The 17,886-nt window shown below is 28.3% G+C and overlaps 1 protein-coding gene and 1 long non-coding RNA gene across 2 annotated transcripts in view; one reads left to right on the top strand and one right to left on the bottom strand.

Annotated features, from left to right (window-relative positions):
* Positions 1-980: 980 nt before the first annotated feature.
* Positions 981-17,745, top strand: LOC136795506 (uncharacterized). The gene is made up of 3 exons (XR_010843134.1): positions 981-1,163; positions 12,347-12,478; positions 17,423-17,745. It is a non-coding gene; the product is annotated as an uncharacterized lncRNA (long non-coding RNA).
* Positions 3,598-17,886, bottom strand: part of Reck (Reversion-inducing-cysteine-rich protein with kazal motifs) — a 183,279-nt gene continuing 168,990 nt past the window's right edge. The window contains exons 7-14 of the mRNA XM_067046299.1: positions 16,937-17,216; positions 15,570-15,844; positions 14,647-14,817; positions 12,836-13,034; positions 12,571-12,719; positions 9,901-10,028; positions 9,290-9,543; positions 3,598-7,102 (exon numbers count right to left, since the gene is read on the bottom strand). Coding sequence (XP_066902400.1) covers positions 6,721-7,102; positions 9,290-9,543; positions 9,901-10,028; positions 12,571-12,719; positions 12,836-13,034; positions 14,647-14,817; positions 15,570-15,844; positions 16,937-17,216 — 1,838 coding nt within the window. The 3' untranslated portion in view covers positions 3,598-6,720. The remainder of the gene's footprint in view (positions 7,103-9,289; positions 9,544-9,900; positions 10,029-12,570; positions 12,720-12,835; positions 13,035-14,646; positions 14,818-15,569; positions 15,845-16,936; positions 17,217-17,886) is intronic.

Here is a 17,886-nt window from a genome sequence, read left to right as displayed (position 1 = left end):
TAATCATAAATTATTTCAAATAAAAGAAAATAATTTTAATCGTTTTAAACTAATTTCAAAAATATAAAAGAAATAGCTTGGGTTCAAATTAAGAACTTTAATTTTTAACAGATAATATAATTTTATAACATAAGAGACTTTTCTCAGGGCGTGTTTCCTGGCAATCAGAACAGACGACACTTTACTACTAATAACACTTTAACTTAATTACTAGACATTTTACTAATACAATAAATTCATTTTGAAACAAGACTAACCAATTACACAGCTTCCCCTGATAATTGTTGATCTCTTCTTCACGATGATGCTATATCCAAACTCCCAACAATGGCTTTAGTCTTTCCCTCTTCTAGCCGAACGGACGTCTTCTCTCAAAGCCAGCCAAATCAAGAGCCCTTGTTTCCTCTTCTCTATCTTCAATTTTCACTGGTCGATCCAATAAATAATCGATTGTACAATCGCTCTGCTTTATTTGGTATGATTTGAGATATAATTAGTCTACTGATAATTGTCACTTTCTTCCATTTCTTCTTTGAATATTCCTTTTCCATAATTACTGAATAGTAACAACAAAAGTTGACAAATTTCAATCCATGTTATAAAACACAAACAACCCAACGAACACTTCGGAAGGACGCGCACCGCCATCTTTCTTGTTTTGAAATGCGTCTTTATTTTAGATAATGAAAACTGGTTAGCTTGCTTTTTGATTTAAAATAACAAATAAACAATACTGAAACAATATACATAAAATAAAAACATAATTAAAATCATTTATCTATAAATATCAACTATTTATTAAAAAAGAGGATATTACTACAATATATATATATATATAATAAAATTTTCTAAAAGAATACGGAAAAAATCACCTAAATCAGACCAGTATCAACGATTATACAGCGAAGTTAGCTGTTACCATTTATGTTACTATAGTTACCGTCTTATCATTTCATCTGCAAATTAATAGATATCAAAGTTCCAATAGTACTAAATTAATGTTTATACATCTTCAAATATAGCTATAGCCAAGCATTGCCATCTCTGCTAGTTTAATATATAATTGAATATCCATTTAATAAAGATGTTAGAAGAATATTTTAAGATCTCGCAAAGAAGTAATCAGTCTCTGAATGGGCTATTTGGTACTGAAGAACTTGAAGGTTTGGATAAGATAATTAACTTATATTTACACTTTAATACGAAAGCAATTTTCTGTTCATTTAGTTAGATATTGAATAAATTAGAAAAATCAGGGAAAATTAAATAATAAAAAACTTTTAAACAATAAATAGTCATTTATTTAAACAATTTAAACAAAATCTATGAATTATCAATAACCAACAAACACACTTATCTTTGCCATCATTTTGAATAATAATTTGATAGTAAATAATAATTATTAACATCAAACATTTTTATTACTTTAAGTTTTAAAATATAACAAACAAAATTATTAAGATTCTCTATTAAAAAAAAAAAAAAAAATGAAAATATCACAGATAGAACAATAATTTATGAAAATTAACTTAAAACACAACTTTCTTATCACATACAAAAAAATAAAAGTATACAATTTAATCTCCTATATAGAGCATTTCTTTATATCAATTTTGTTTTAGGAATCTTTAATTTTTATTAGAAACAGTTTCAATTTATCAAGCAATACTTAATTAAATTCCCCTCAATATAATTAAAACAATTAAAAAATTAGATCACAGCCAAAAACTAATCTTCAATCCATTCAAAAATTTAGATTTAATAACATTTGTGAATGGATCAGAAGAAAAAAAGTTTTTGATTTTTATAAGCACGTAAGCTGTACCCATTAAAAGTGCATGGTTAGAGCTGGTTTTGTATAAGAAAAACCAAAAAAAAAACTAAATATTATAAATAAATTTTAAAATATAACAGATTTATGGAAGTAACTTTATTCATTTAAATAAGTAAATGAGAGAATCGAGTATGAGCAAATTTTAAAAGTTGCTGACTTGAAATTTCGAGATTTATATCTCCCATAACGGCTGAAGAAGTATTTATAGTAATTGAACGCTACTTAAAAAAACTTGGAAAATATGCACTCTAAAAAGACAAAAAAAAAAATTTGAACCTTGTTTTCTTAAAATTTAATATTTATTAATAACCCCTTGTATTGTTTATAATGTTTACATCCTATTCACAGATATATCTTAAATTTTTTTCCACCAAATTTCTCAAAAGAATATGCCAGATAAAAATAAGTTTAGAGGCAGATTAAATCTTAAGACAAAAATCTGTATTAAGCATCATATGATTTTTAACAGTTTTATAAGAGATTAAACTTAATTTTTTTTTCTCGACTGTTTCACATTAAATTGTTCTATCTCTTTCATGAAATCTGATAATAACATTTGGTAGCTATCTAAAAATTTAAGTTATTCACTGCTTTTAATTGATAGGAAATGCCACACTCCAATCAACGGCATCATGAGATTTTGTGAAAGATCATTCTAGGAAAATATAAAAGGTTTTTAATGTAAGTAAAGCAGAGTTTAAAATAAATAAGGTATATTGTAGGAGGATAGTCTGGGTGGCGGTCAATAAAGGTATCATAATAGTAAAAGAGAATTATTTATTGTAAACGGACGTTTCGCCCCACTTTACAGGGCTTTGTCAAGGCTATAAGAACATATGACTGGGTTTCAGTTGGTAGCAGAATTTCATTGTTACAGCCCTGATGAAGCCCTGCAAAGTAGGACGAAACGTTGGTTAACAATAAATAGTTCTCTTTTACTACTTATTATCTTTATTGACCTCCACCCGGGCTATCCTCCTACAATCTACTTCATACGGTCAAGTATCTTCTCTTAATATAAATAAAGTTTAATTTCCCATGAAACTGTTAAAAATTAGGTATGATTGATAATAACTTTTTTTTTTTCTATGCAGTGTAAAATAGAACCCTGAAATTTTTATTCAGTACACTCTAAATGGAATATATATACAACACATAGCATATAAGTGCCCTGGATCAATATATATATTGAATTTTATATATAGAAGTTTAAATTATAATAATAAAGATAGTAATTTTGAAATAAAATATAAAAAATCAAAATGACACTTATAATTTACTAGACCTTAACACCAAAATATACATCAAACAATATGCTAGTATTTAATAACATCTAAAGGACTTATTAATCACTTCCATAAAAATATACATATACTATAAGAAATTTATGAAATTCATAAAAATGCATCTTCATTTTGATAAAATTAAATATTATTGTAATAACTATAATTACCATTATTGCAATTTTTGTTTTCTAATATATCGATAAAAGTAACAATTAATATTCTAAAATAAATTTTAAATAATCATTTACTGAAATAAATTTCTCTGGTTCACATAATGATCTGAACGAAGTTTTATGCTATCCGAAAATTATCATAAATGTGTCAATCAGATTTGGTGAAATAATTTGCTCTTGAAATTAACTGTTTTTTTGTTTTTTTACAATAGATCAATAAAATATGTCCATAATACATTTGAATTAAAATAAAATATATTATATTAAGAAGAAATGGAAACATTACTAAAAGTATTTCAGAATATTTAAAGAGCCAAGTATATCGACCCTCAATTTCTTAAGTAAAAATTTATATTTTTAATAGATAAAATTCATAAATTGTATCACTGAGATAATTTAAATCATAAAAATAACTAATGATTGTATATTTATTTTAGTTCAATGATTAGATTAGAACCAAATTAAACTATTCATAGATCATATGAAGTACAAATTGATAATAAATCTTCAAATAAAATCTATTAATCTAACTTTACTAAATTATTTTTTAAAAAATTATAAAGGCTAAAAACAAATGTGTTTAGTTTGTTTAATCGTAAAATTTTTATATTCACCATAGTTATTTGAAACCAACATTGAAGCATAAGCAGTTTGTCTTTCAGACATTCATTATAAAATTATTACTATCCCCTGAAATTTAAATCAATAAAAATTTAAAACTAAATACAAATGGATTCTATGATATCTTTCAAATTTATATTAATGATAGTAAACCTACACTCTAAAATTATTTTGTTTCAAGATTTTTATAAGTATCCATAGTTACATATGAAAAAATATATTCTTAATAACGCTCATGACATTATACTACTATAGAACATCAAGGAGGTAACACATAAATGAATCATTTATTTTATATGGAGGACATAAGCCCCAAAAATTTATTTCGAGTAATCCATAAAACAACTTTCTCAATAATAAAACTTTGAAACTTGACAATTCTCCAAATTATTGTGTATTACATGATGAAATTCTTCAAATATTTTTTTCTCTTCAGGGAATATTAAATAAAAAAAGTATATGGTATACATATCGGAAATTTTGGGCTAATTACCTTTCTAAAATAAATGATTCAAATGAAAAATTATGAGAACATCAAGAAAAGTGTCTATTTGTTGATTTTAAGTGAAATCAAATATAAAAAGAAATTGTCTGAGGCAAATCATGACTGAATTAGGTATACTAAAAGAATATTTTTCTAAAAATGTTCCTTCAAATGAAATAAGGCTCTTATTTTATTTAGGGAAGAATATTCAATAATGGTACAGAAAAAACTGGTGTGGGTTCAATTTCCATTAAAATCTTTCTAATTGCAAAAGTGAATCTTAAATGAATCACTTGGTACACCTGCTTCAGGAAATGGGTACCTAACCCATTTCAAAATATTCCAAAAAGAGTGGTAATTGGTATCTCATTTTTATATTTTGTACTTAAAAATTAAATTATATTGAAATATACATTTCAAGGATTGTAATTTAGTTCAAAACCATTTTTTGGTAACACCTGTATACAATCATGGATGCCACATAGATCGGCAGTGTTCCATTCAATAGTATTGAATGAGCCATAAATGAATTAATTTTCAATTTAAATTGTTTGTAAAAACAAATAAAAACAAGAAAAAGAAAAGGTTACAGAAACTTTGAAGATTCATTCAGTTTTTTGTTAAATATTAATTTATGCTAATGAATCCTACACTATTATCAGAGGGGATAGGAAACATTCATAATTAAACACAGAGCACACAATTTATATACACATAATCATAAAATATTGTCGATAAATATTAAAATTACTGACAATACTTAACATTTAATTAAAAATACACATATACATTAATCGTCGTAACCTATATTACAAATCTCTTTTGGCACTAGTTGCAAATTTGGCCTCAATACTTTGGGAAAATAAGTTTAAATATTTTGAAAAAAACTGCTTTGGCAACTTGCTTTGGAAATAAGTTTAAATACAGTACATTCTCTAACTTTGGCATAACCACAACTAACATCCGTGCCTAAGACAATGATAAAAATATTATTATTTTAAACCATTACATCCTCTCGTACATATTATACATACAATTAATATAGTTATTATTAATAGTGAAAACCAGGGATGGAAGAAAATTACTAGTTATTAAAATAGAAGTTGTAAAAATTAATCATATTTCTAGTTTTAAAGGCAAAAATATTTCATCAATATTAATTAGTAAAAATTTTCAACGTTTTGACTAAAATTCCATCTTCTAGAACCAAACTTTTTCATACATGTTTTATTATAACTTATGGACTCAATATAATAATAATTTCATATTATTGAATTTAATATGTATAATTTAAATAATATAGATTAAAATTTTTATAAGTATTACTCATAATCATTATTGACAAACTAAAATTCTGAAGTTACAATTGGCAATTATTAAACAAAGTTACTTTATATGTTCTATTTGTTTTATTTTCTATTAAAAATTAAATTTTCCCTTCTCCAAATAGTAATGATTATTGTCATGTAGGTTGTTTACTTTAAATTTGCCTATTGAATCTGAAATTAGAAAAATGTTTAGAGTATTTTCTTGTTTCAGTTTTTCCATAAGCCTAAAAAAAACAGAACACTTTATTTATTAAATAACCTATCTTTATTTTGAATTATAATTCATTATAACAAGAGTCAATATAAAATCTGGGATACTTATTAGGATTGAAAAAATATTCCTTAGCATCAATCTTAACTTTTAAACATCCCTGATTCTCAATAATATTTTACCGTCAGTATTTAATCAGTCTCCATTATATAAAACACAAAAGTGTAATTTATGGCACAAAAGAAGAAAAATAGTCTCATTTATCTATAATGTAAAGAATCTGAGTATGGATTTATTATAATAATCGGCTAAAATTATTAAAATTATGTCATCGTTATCTAAATCATAGACTGAAATTTGATATTTTTGTGTTGCCTTTAAATCTATTATCTATATTATTGCACTAATAAGTCAAGATTTTAATTAAATCATTGACATAATTATATTGAACACTTACAATTGTATATACTAACAAACGTAACATCAACAGGACTTAGATTTTCACTGAGGTAATAAAAAAAAGGTTACTAAAAGAGAAAGGAATGTGGAAAATTTTGAGCAAACTGCCAATCAATAAAATATAATTCAGCACTAATCTTGCAGCTATAAGAAAAAGAAGAGCTAACAAAGTTTTCAACATTTCTTCAAAAAATAGCCATTGCATCGCAGAAACTACCGTCAGGTAGAAAATAGTGTACCCTCTCAGTCTATTATGACATTTTGAATGCCATAACATAAAGACGGAGCAGGCAACAATGAGTGAACAGGAAATGAAAGGGCAACTTATAAGTTAAACACTAACGCTATCAGATAGAGGAGGATGGTCGGAAGGAGAAGAGTGCCGCTGTCCTTGCTTGGTTGATGCACAATGCGTGCGGCTGTCAGTATGCTCGTACTTGTGATCGTTTTCAACCTAGGGCTCTGTCTCTGGATGAGAATGGTAATCTTCTCGGCTTCTCTTACGCAGGCTTCCAGCTCTAAAGGTGTAGGGTTTGTTTTAGTAGGAACGACCATTACTAGGAGTTCTATTTCAATGGTGAGGTGTCCCCGCAGTGCACATTCGGTTACGCTCACTTCCCTCTCCAAATGAGCCATGACTGTTTCAACACTGAATTGTTCCAATCCATGCGGGCTCATGAGCATTCCTCTCTCCACTTCCTTTTTACTGAAACAATTCCAAAAGGTTGTAAATTAGCATTTTGTTAAATAAAACTTTTATAAACATTAACTGAAATTATTTTCAAAGATATTGTTATGGCCAGTAATTTGTCTTTATGTTTTATTAATTTTATTGTAAATCAATTACATTACGTTTAAAACAAAACCTATTGTTTTTTTTTATATTTAAACTTTTAATATTCTAATATTTGTTATATAGGGGAATTTGTTGATAAAATGAAATAAGGGTTGTAAAATAGAAGGGAAAGAAAAAAAAGGAGTAAATTAAAAAGCTTGTATTTAGTTTGTAGACTGGTATTAATTGTAAATGAATAATGTGGAAAAAAAAAAGTGTTATCTTTCTATTATATTATATCATATAAAAATATGTAATTTATACATGTCCAATCACGGATTGATCAGTATGCTGTGTAATGTGGCAACCCGATATATTTGGGCAGCATGAATGAATAAATTACTTTCTCTTCTCTTCTCTAGAATAGATAAATATTTTTATTCTTTAAATAAGACAGAGAAAGATCAGCATTGACAAGGCAGGTGGATTTTGATTGTTCACACCACTGTTGTGGGAGTCAGTGTTCTTGCATCAACAGTGCTAGAAGGATCTCTTTTACCTCTCTCATAATTTTTTTGAAGACCATTTTCAACAGAAATGTTTACTAGTTCTGTACTTCAGACTACTCATGTCGGGGCCAACAGCCTAAGTTCTCTCTTCAAGCTTTGGAAGAAAAGTACTAATAAGGATATTTACCTTTATAAATTTGTTATAATCATGAAAAGAGGCTTGTAATTAAACATACATTTTTTAAAAATTTTTTTCATTTATATATTATAATAACCTCTTTTTGAGTAAATAGTATATTTTTATGTATAAAGGGTTTTTAATGTTTTTATTTTATGTATTGTTTCAATATTTTTCATTTGCTTTGTTAAACCAAAAAGAAAGCTGACCAATTTCGTTCAGTCAAAGAGGAAAAGATAGTTATTCAAAACAAAGATGGTGGCATGTGTCTTGCCAAAAGTTCGTTGAATTGCGGCCATGTTGAGCAAATTCAAATATATTAAAAACTTAACTTCCCATTATAATTGAAATTACAATACATTTAAGAAAAATAGAAATTAAGAATAATTAATAAAATTATTCATAGAGGAAATCATAAGAAAAAACTCAAAACCGTAGTGCTACAATCGATGTTGAGAACACCTGTAGAAGGGAAAGGAGCTTGGTTTTTTCGAATCATTCATTGCTTAGGCACGGGCGAGGATGATGTTTCCTGGATGCAGGTCATCATCATCTTTTGTCTAGCTCAAGGGTAGACATCTTGAAAAAGAAGACATCGAAGAGTCGCCCAAGAAAAATAAGGGACTTTTGGTTTGGATTGCCTGGTGAGAGGACTTCCGTTGGCTGGAAGCCATTATTGATGGTCAGACATAGCATTTTGGGAAAGAAGACATCAAGACTCATAACCATCAAAATAAGATTATGTAATTGGTTAATTTTGTTCTAACTAGAATTTAATACATTGGTACAATAGCTATTAATTTAGTTTAAATGTTATTAAATGTTAGTAGTAAAGCGTCTGTTCTGATTGCCTAGAAACCCACCCTGAGATTTAGAGTATATATTATTATAAATGATTAAAACTAAAAATTCTCATATTTATTTAATATTTAATCTTTTTATTTGACCTTTTCATCTTCAAAACTACACTTAAAAAATGAGAATTAAGTAAAAACTATCAATTTCCCTTTTTATGTACTTTAAATAATTTTTGAATATTAAAATATATTTCATTAAATCATTTTTATATATATTTATTAATTTTTTTTTATCAATATTATCCTTAAGTTTTGTCTTGCATTTTCTCCCCCTTATATGTATAAGGTATAATTTTATATAAACCAGATTATATTTTTGTTTATTAATTTTTTTTTTAAAAAAATAAAGTATCAATAAGTTTACAATATAAAATAAAAGCCATTTCATTTATCATAATATTTCTCTTATTCAGATTTTTTTTTCTTGATACCAGCCCAGGTTGAGATAGGGCAAAGTTCATCTAAGGTGAATTTTGTTATCTAAAGAATTTCCTAACAATCGGCTAATTTTAATTATTCACTAACCAGCAATTGTACTGTCATTGTTTAGTAAAGTAGAGTTTTATTCAGTCACCTGATAAGGACAGTGAAGGCACCAGCACAGATAGGGCAACAGGCTCCCGGTGGTGTGAACGCCATGCACTGGGAGGCTGCCAGGGGTGGGCAGTTCACCTGAGCACATTGCACCTTCGGCTCAACCGAAACGGTGCCGATAGTCACGCAAGGGCCATCGTAATCCACTGAGATGTAGCGAGCATGAGCTGCGCATTCTGACATATAATTGTTGCCATCCACTCCACAAACCATACCATCGGTGCGGCAATTAGCCTGAAATCATCAAATCATAAACACCTGTTGGTTAATTAATAACTTTTATATCTCAAATATTCATTTCACAGTGGACATATAATATTTAACATATAATTTAAATATATTTTGATTTCTTGTTTGAGACTGGTTGTATTAATCAAGTATAATAAATTAGAACCATTTAGCCACAACACTTTTTATTAATTCATTTTACACCACCGATGTTTTACCCATAAAATATATTAATAAAGAGTGTGTTGAGGCTAAGTGAATCTAATTTATTATAATTAATAAATAGTATTTAAATTAAATTGTTCTAAAGTGATTGGATTTTAATATACCTAGTTCACTGTTTTCTTATTACAATAAACATACCAAGCAGCGCCCAAAATAGGCCAACGTTTTCTTCTTCTGTATCAAATAGCAAGAGTTCTCATGTGTGTGACCTTCGGTATCACACACCAGTTCTTCAGGCATATTGTTGCAAGATATCTTGGTATTGACTGAAAATAATTTATATTATGTTAATACTTATTGAAGAAAAATTAATATTTCCCCTCTTAACCTATATTCGTTCACATCACGAAAATTCATCATTTCGCAAACAATCAATCACAAATAGCTAAATGACAAAAATTCGTCATTTGTGTATTACAGGAAATAATTGATTCTTGTACTTGTAATTTTAAATAAATTAAATTATAATTTTTTCCAAACACAAATAATTCCAATAAAGAACTGTTTCCAGCTTCAGTTGCTGCATAACAATACAAACGTAAACAAAAACAAAGTAAAAGTGAATTATTGTGTATAGAAGAATTTTATTCCAAGTATAAGCGCTTCATTGTTTGAATATTTATTTCAGTTGCATTATTGTTAATTTTTTAATGTAATTTTAATCAAAATAACATCATTTTAATAAAAAAATATATATATGCCTAAAATGGATAAACAAAAAAAAACATTGGAAGATTGCTGATTGACCGTGTGTATCAATAAATGGAATTTGGTCTGGGTGCAGTCAAATAAAACTCAAATAGTAAATTAGTGCACTATTTGAGTTTTATTTGACCGCACCCAAACCAAATTCCATTTTTTAAAAAGAAATATGTGCAAATAATTTATCTCATTGTGGGTGTAGTGATAAATTAGACTTTTCCAACATTCCCCTTCATACTGGAACATGTATCCAACAGTACCAATACAGGTTTCGAAGTCTGTTGAATTGATGCAATGTTGAGCTGGTAGATTAAAATTTTCCGATTTTTGTTGTTTCTCTACCACAATTAGAGTACAAATTAATCCAGGAGAAAATATAAGAAGAAAATAATTGTCAATTATATATTTTTATCATGAATCCAGGGTCTAACAAGTCGATCATGCGTGGCCAATTTCGGTCGATTGTCTAGCACTCGCAACTTGGCTTAGTAACTGAGCATTTCTTACTGATTTTACTTCAATATTAAGTCATTTAAATTTAGAATTACAAAATAAAAAAGTAATTGATATGATTTGCTGCATAGATACATATAAAACAAATTTATTTTGCTAATGGAACATCTGCAACAAAATAATCTTTATCATTTTCCAAATATGGCGAATAACCTACAAAACATAGAAATATTAACTATAAGATCGACGTCGCGGAAATCTAAAAAATAATTGAAGATATTTAAGTAAGATTCCAGAATTTTGAAAAAAATTAAAGAAATTGTGGACTTTATATATTTTCCTTTTAAAAAAGATTTAAGTATGAAACGCATTAGCCAAAACATTTCAGACATATTTCATATACATCAAAAGGCATAAGAAATTGAAATTATAACTTTACAGATGGACTTAATCTTACAAGCCAGGAAATATGAAAAAAGGTTTTGGAAATATGTCAACCGAGAAAAATATCTCAGTATCACCAAATATAATGAGTATATTTATTCTTGTTTCGGATCTACATACCTATGCGAATCAGCATTTTCATACTTAAAACTAACGAAGATTGAACAACGTTCTGTCTTCACTGATTCCCATTCTGAAGACCCATTATTATCTTTGTCAGGGTATATACCTAATTATGATTCCTTGGTCAGAGACATGCTAACTCAAGTCTTCTTGTTGATGTTAAGGCAACAAAGTAAATTCTAAATGAATGGAATATGGTCCGGGTGCGGTAAAAAAAAACTCAAATAGTAGATAATAATAAAGTCTACTTGACTACTTGACTTTACTTTTGACTGCCATCAAAACAGCCCTGACGAAGCCCTACAACGTGGGGCGAAATATTGGCTCAATAAAATAGTATAATTATCTACTATTTGAGTTTTTTTTTACCGCACCCGGACCATATTCCATTCATCTATACACACGGTCAATCAATAATCTTCCAAATTCTAAATGTCTTTGTCTGTAGCTATTTTCATTTAATAAGTATTGTTAATAATTATCCGTGTTCTTTTAATTTTTTTCTTATCCATGTTCTATCCATGGATGAGTTTTTTGGCCCTTTAAATAATTATTATTGTTTTTATGTAGGTAAGTAAGTACCTAAGTAGATAGGCTGTATATCTATATTTCAGTACAAGGTATACTCAGTGAGCTATTGATAGATTGGCAAAAAAAGTAAGTCATATTATTCTTTCATGATAAATTTTCCTAGCCAAAAAAAGAACGAGAAAGTGAAATTATTAGCCTAATTGTGCATTTTTATAAGAAGTTGTTCATATTTACTACCAAATAGTACAACAATTTATAAATTTAAGTTAATAAAAATATTAAATTTGTAAAAATCTATCTTGAACAAGTGTCGGTAAATCGAATTTTTTAGGTACCGCATGTACGGAAGCTGTTATCAAAAGTTGGGTCAGGAAATTTATTTTCTATATGAATGAGCCCATATCTCATCACTTTCACCATTGAATATATGACGCTCAGAGGAGTCCCCATTAGAGAATTATGGGTAATTTACGTTCTAATTTTGTGTTGGTTATTATGATACATAACATTACATTTTAAAATAATTGTATTTACTGGACATAATAAAATACTTACCACATGTATACTGAGGGCACTTGTGGATCTCCGTAAAACAGGCTATCCTCTTCGGCAGGCAAACTTCAGACGGCTGGCAGGCATCTCTTCCTTCGCAAGGATTAATTGAACTACATTCTCCCGTTTTGATGTCAGCAATATCAGCACATCTTTAGATAGAAATGTATTATAATGAATTGATGTTTTTTTACATTGTGTAGTATAGATTATTAGATCTTTAATATCTAATGTTGAATATTAATTAATTAATTATAAAGATATTTACCTAGCTAAGCAGTTATTGGGATAGGTCACACCATTGCCGCAAACTGGTACATAATGCGGGAGGCAGTTGCACGGTAAACTGGTAAAAGGTACTGGAGGAATACCAAGTGAGGTAGCGTTGCACTGCTTCTTGCTGCAGATTGTCTCTCCGTGATAGCAGGAGCAAAGATTGCAGCCAATCAAATAAGATGATCCATGTACTACAAGGAAATACAAACCAAAATAAATTCATAAAAATAATTAACAATCTCATAAAATGTTTTACACTTTAGGTTTTTATTTTATAATTGGTAGTTTTGTGAAAAGTTTTTCAATTTAAGGTCTTTATTTCATACATATTTTTGATAGGATTAACATTCTTTTGAGTAGTCACATTTTTATTTTTATTTCATCTATAGTACTATTCTTTTTTCTTAAATTAAAATATATTGTGATTTACACAACTTTAAGTACTTTATTCACATTGGCTGATCTCTGAAACACTGGAAGTTAGAGGTAAGAGTCCAGGCAATGTGATTATATGAATAAAGTACTTAAAGTTGTGTAAATCACAATATATTTTAATTTAAGAAAAAAGAATTGCACTATGGATAAAAATGAAAATGAAAATGAAATCTCACACATGGATAGGTAGGGGCCAATCTATGTCTTTTGACGATTTCCACAGACCCTCGTAAAAAAACACAGGCACGGACAGACGTTCACAAAAGCACACATAGACGTCATTCAAGCAAATGTAAAAAATAAACATGATTACAAAAAACGAAAGGAGAGTATTGCCTATTCTGAAGCAGGTTAGAGCAACTTCCTCTCTGTGGCTGCTGTATGTAGTATGTCAACCATGGTTTTACTACTCTTTTGTTTCTTTTAATTTACTAGGAAAGCTTTCATCCCACTTAACCAGCCATATTTCCAATATTTGTAATTTAAGGAGTCTACTGAGTTCTGGTGGGGTAAGAAGAGTAGTGCCTTGGCCAGGGAGCGTGAGTGCCTCTCTGGCAGCTTTGTATGTGAGCTCGTTAACAACAATGCCAATGTGGCTTGGGACCCATATCAAATTTATAGACTTAACTTGTTCTGATAGGTTTAAGAAAAAAGATTGTAGTCTTATGATAAGTGGATGTTCAGAGTTCATGTTTCTCAAACTTTTTAGAGAGCTCAATGAATCTGAGATTGTCTTTTGAGTCATCGGAAGGCAAGAATAGAGAGCTGATGCTATCGTGTGGAGTTCAGTGGTATATATTAAACTTAACTTATGTAATTTGTATTTATGGGTTCAATCACGTTTAACGAATGATGAGGTACTCGCTTCGGCGGTACTTAAACTAAAATTGGAAAAAAGTTTTTTTTTGTCTTTATCACATAAAAAATCATCAGTTTTAGAGTTAATTTACTGTAGATTTGTAGTAAACATATGAGCATGACAAAAATAAATAAATAAATTTTTTAAAAAATAATAGAAAAGAAAATAGCATAATATGAAATCCTTTGATTAATTTTTGTAGTAAACTATACATCTCCTGGAATTTTCAAAGTAATTGCTTGAAAGATAATTAATTTCTCAGCAAATAATATTTGTATAGGACTTCTGGAAAAAGAAAGTTGTGTGAGTGAACATACTAGATATTTGTAACAAATATCCCAAAACCTGCATTAACATACGATATTTTATAAAATCATAATTATACAAAATTCCATTCCAGGAAAAGTATATACAAAAATAAAAACAAAAATTAGAATTAGTCAAGTAGTGTTTAGGAAAATAGGACCAACAACACTTCATGTTTTAAAAATCATTTATACTTTACTTACCATTATCATCACAATTACTTCCTTCATGGATGTTGCAATCTTCTTTGCAATGTTTTATAGAACCTTGAGGAGTGCATTGGCAAATAGAAGAGCATTTTTTATCAGGATTTGGGACACGAACGTAAGACTTTACTGGTGCAAGTAAGCCGTGTGACTGTCCAAGAAAACAGCCTGAAATGGATTAAGTTCATGTAAAAAAAAAAAAATAAGAAAAAAAAATTTACAATATCTGAAAACTAAAATAATGCTATAATTTTTTTTTTCAAAATTATAGCATAATGAAATATAATTTACAAAATAGTAAATTATATTGGAAATAGCTAATGATTAATTTTAACTTATTTATTTGAAATTCCTGTTTAATTTTAAATCATTGCATCATCAAAGGTTTTAATACTCATTAAAATTTTTTTGTAATCGTGTTTATTCAAATTTATGTTTTGAAGTACATAAATTATTCACTTATGTAATATTTTATTTCACACACTTCCAATAACATTTTTTTACATGTTCAAAAGTTTTTTTTTTAATGAAAGAAATTTTTTTTACATTCTTTTGGAATATTCAATGTTGTATAAATGTATTACAGAAAATTTGGTGATATAAAATAACTTTCTATAGTCTTTATTCAGTAATTCAGGTAACATAATCCACAAAACATTCATGTATAAGCTTATTGCACACATTGATTCAGTAGCATATGCGGGTGCGATCATGGTTATAAAACTTTATTTTGCTAAATATTATATTTAATGCATCATATAATCCTTATTAAAATTAAAATAAAAGAAAATATCAAAAATAAAATTATGCTTTTAAGTGGTTTCCTGAGTAAGTCCTTGTGGGTATTAAATGAAAATTGTAAATATATTATTGAAAATAATTAAATTAAAAAACTCATAATTTGAAGTGATAATACTTACCAGGCGTACAAGTATATATGTCACAATCATCCCGAGAGGAACTACATGATCTGTTTATACGGCAAATTTGATTTTCTGAACAAGGTGATGATTTGCAAGGTCGTGTTAATGTTTCAGAATAGGTCAAAGGTGGATTGAGATTATCGAATGCCTCAATACTAATGCAGTTTGTATTAGCTGTTTTGATGCTCAAGGAGTTGCAAATCTCTTCGACGGAAGTATCTTTCATCTTTTCAAAATCTGCACACTCTGCTAATAAGTTAGTACAATTTTCACTAAAAAAAAAATTGAAAAAAAATTAATACTGAGAATATCATAAAAATTTAACAGGTGATTCTCAAGCAATAGGCAATTTTCAATCCTAATAGGATAAAATGGTTTTCAACGATAGCAATATGTTAATTTTGGTTATAATGTAATCTCTACCTTTTAAGGGAATATTTCTGAATGATGCACATGATGAATTCATTAAATTGTAATGTTTCAAATTTGTTCTATTGGCCATGAGCCAGTCGATAATTTCAGTGCCCTCACTAAGCAGAGGATTAAATTGGAATGGAGACAAACGTGGGAAAATGTTTCCGATAAAAAATTAAGGGAAATCAGAAATGACGTCACCCCTTGGATATCATCAACTAGAAGTGTGTGGCGAGAGGACGTGATTTCGACACGTCTTCGCATAGGTCATGTGCGCTTGACCCACGGTTATCATGGCCTGTGATTCTCCACCTGTATGCCAAACTTGCAGGACAGAACTTACTGTTAAAAACATTCTGACTGAATGCCAAGCATATCACTCCCTCAAATCTTTATATATATATTAACAGATCTACATTCCATCTTGCAGGATAAAAAACAAACCATAGATAAACTTTTTGAATTTCTCCATCATTCCAAGCTTTACCATAAAATTTAATCAAATTTTACCACAGATCCCCAAGCTGCAATAGTTTCACATTACAATATAATCGTAGCCATGAATCCTGACCCTTGCCTCCGTACAAGGGTACAGCCCAAAAGTATTAAATTACAAATATAGTCTTTGGTATTTTGGAAATTAAGGCAATAATGATCCAGACGTGGTTGCTGCTTTAAAATAATTGAATAATAAAAAAAATAATAAAGAAGTGGCTAAATGGTACAAAATAAATTCCTGAAAAGAAATATAATAAAGTTTTAACAAATTAAATCCTTTGGAACTTAAGTTGTAGGATTTCAACTAATTATTTATATTTAAAATTCAGAACTTATTTTATTTTATTTATGGATATATGTATTTTTTTTTAAAATTGGGACCTGAAAATTGTTTAGTATATTAGAATTAGCCTAATTATGACTGCTAAACACTATGACTGCTAAACACTTACTAACAAATCCTTGTAGTCTGTGACATCCTGTGGCATGGCCTGATTTGAATTAAACAAGCAATAGTTTTAAAATGTTTTGGCTCACATTGTGTAATGTTCTTGATATAAAGAATTTTTCTATTTGGTAATTGTATATAATTGTAATTTATTAAATTATTTATTGTGTGTTCGGCATCTTGATCAGGTTGTTTTTCACAAGATCGAAACATTTCTGCGGGACGATTGTTGAAGTCAGTACAAAAGGACAAGCCGTCACAACCCAACTCGCATGGTTCCACAGCTGTAATAAAAAAAATATACTTAAATGTTATTGATATGAATCAGCTTTATATATTATATAGATATAGAGGATTTTTTGTAATACTAAAACTAGCCATTTTTTTTTCACACCATCATTAAAATGTTAATGGTTAAAAAACAATATATTCCAAGTATTAGATAAGCATTTTAATATTTTATTTTATTTAAGGTCAGGTCTTTTTTCAGGCGATTTACAGAAATCTGTACTTTTTGTCAAGAACATTAGTATTCACTGAGGACTAGAGTAGAGTATTAATAATTATTAGACTTCCATAAAAGAGCAGAAAGGACCCTCTTGGTTTTCTAACAGAAGAAGAAAAGCTCAGAAAAGTGAACCCTTAGCTTGGCGTTGGAAGAGACACATATTATATATTATATAGAATAACATCTTGTAATATCCTATTTTTTTGATAAATAGTTATTTTTTAAATATAAATAGTTTAGTTATGTTTTATTTTATGTATTGCCATTCAATATTGTCCATTAGTTTTATTAAATCAAAAAGCAAGCTAACCGATATTGATCAGTCAAAATACATCGTTAGAAATATTTTAGATAGCAGTGCACATCCTTCCAATGTCTGTTGAATTGCACTATGTTGAGCAGGTAGATTAAAATTTTATCAACTTTTGTAGTTTTTTTATCATGAT

This window comes from Halyomorpha halys, unplaced genomic scaffold, assembly GCF_000696795.3.
Source record: "Halyomorpha halys isolate HHAL.00 unplaced genomic scaffold, Hhal_1.1 Scaffold484.1, whole genome shotgun sequence".
In the NCBI taxonomy this organism is placed as follows: domain Eukaryota; kingdom Metazoa; phylum Arthropoda; class Insecta; order Hemiptera; family Pentatomidae; genus Halyomorpha; species Halyomorpha halys.
This window is presented reverse-complemented; position numbering and strand designations above follow the sequence as displayed.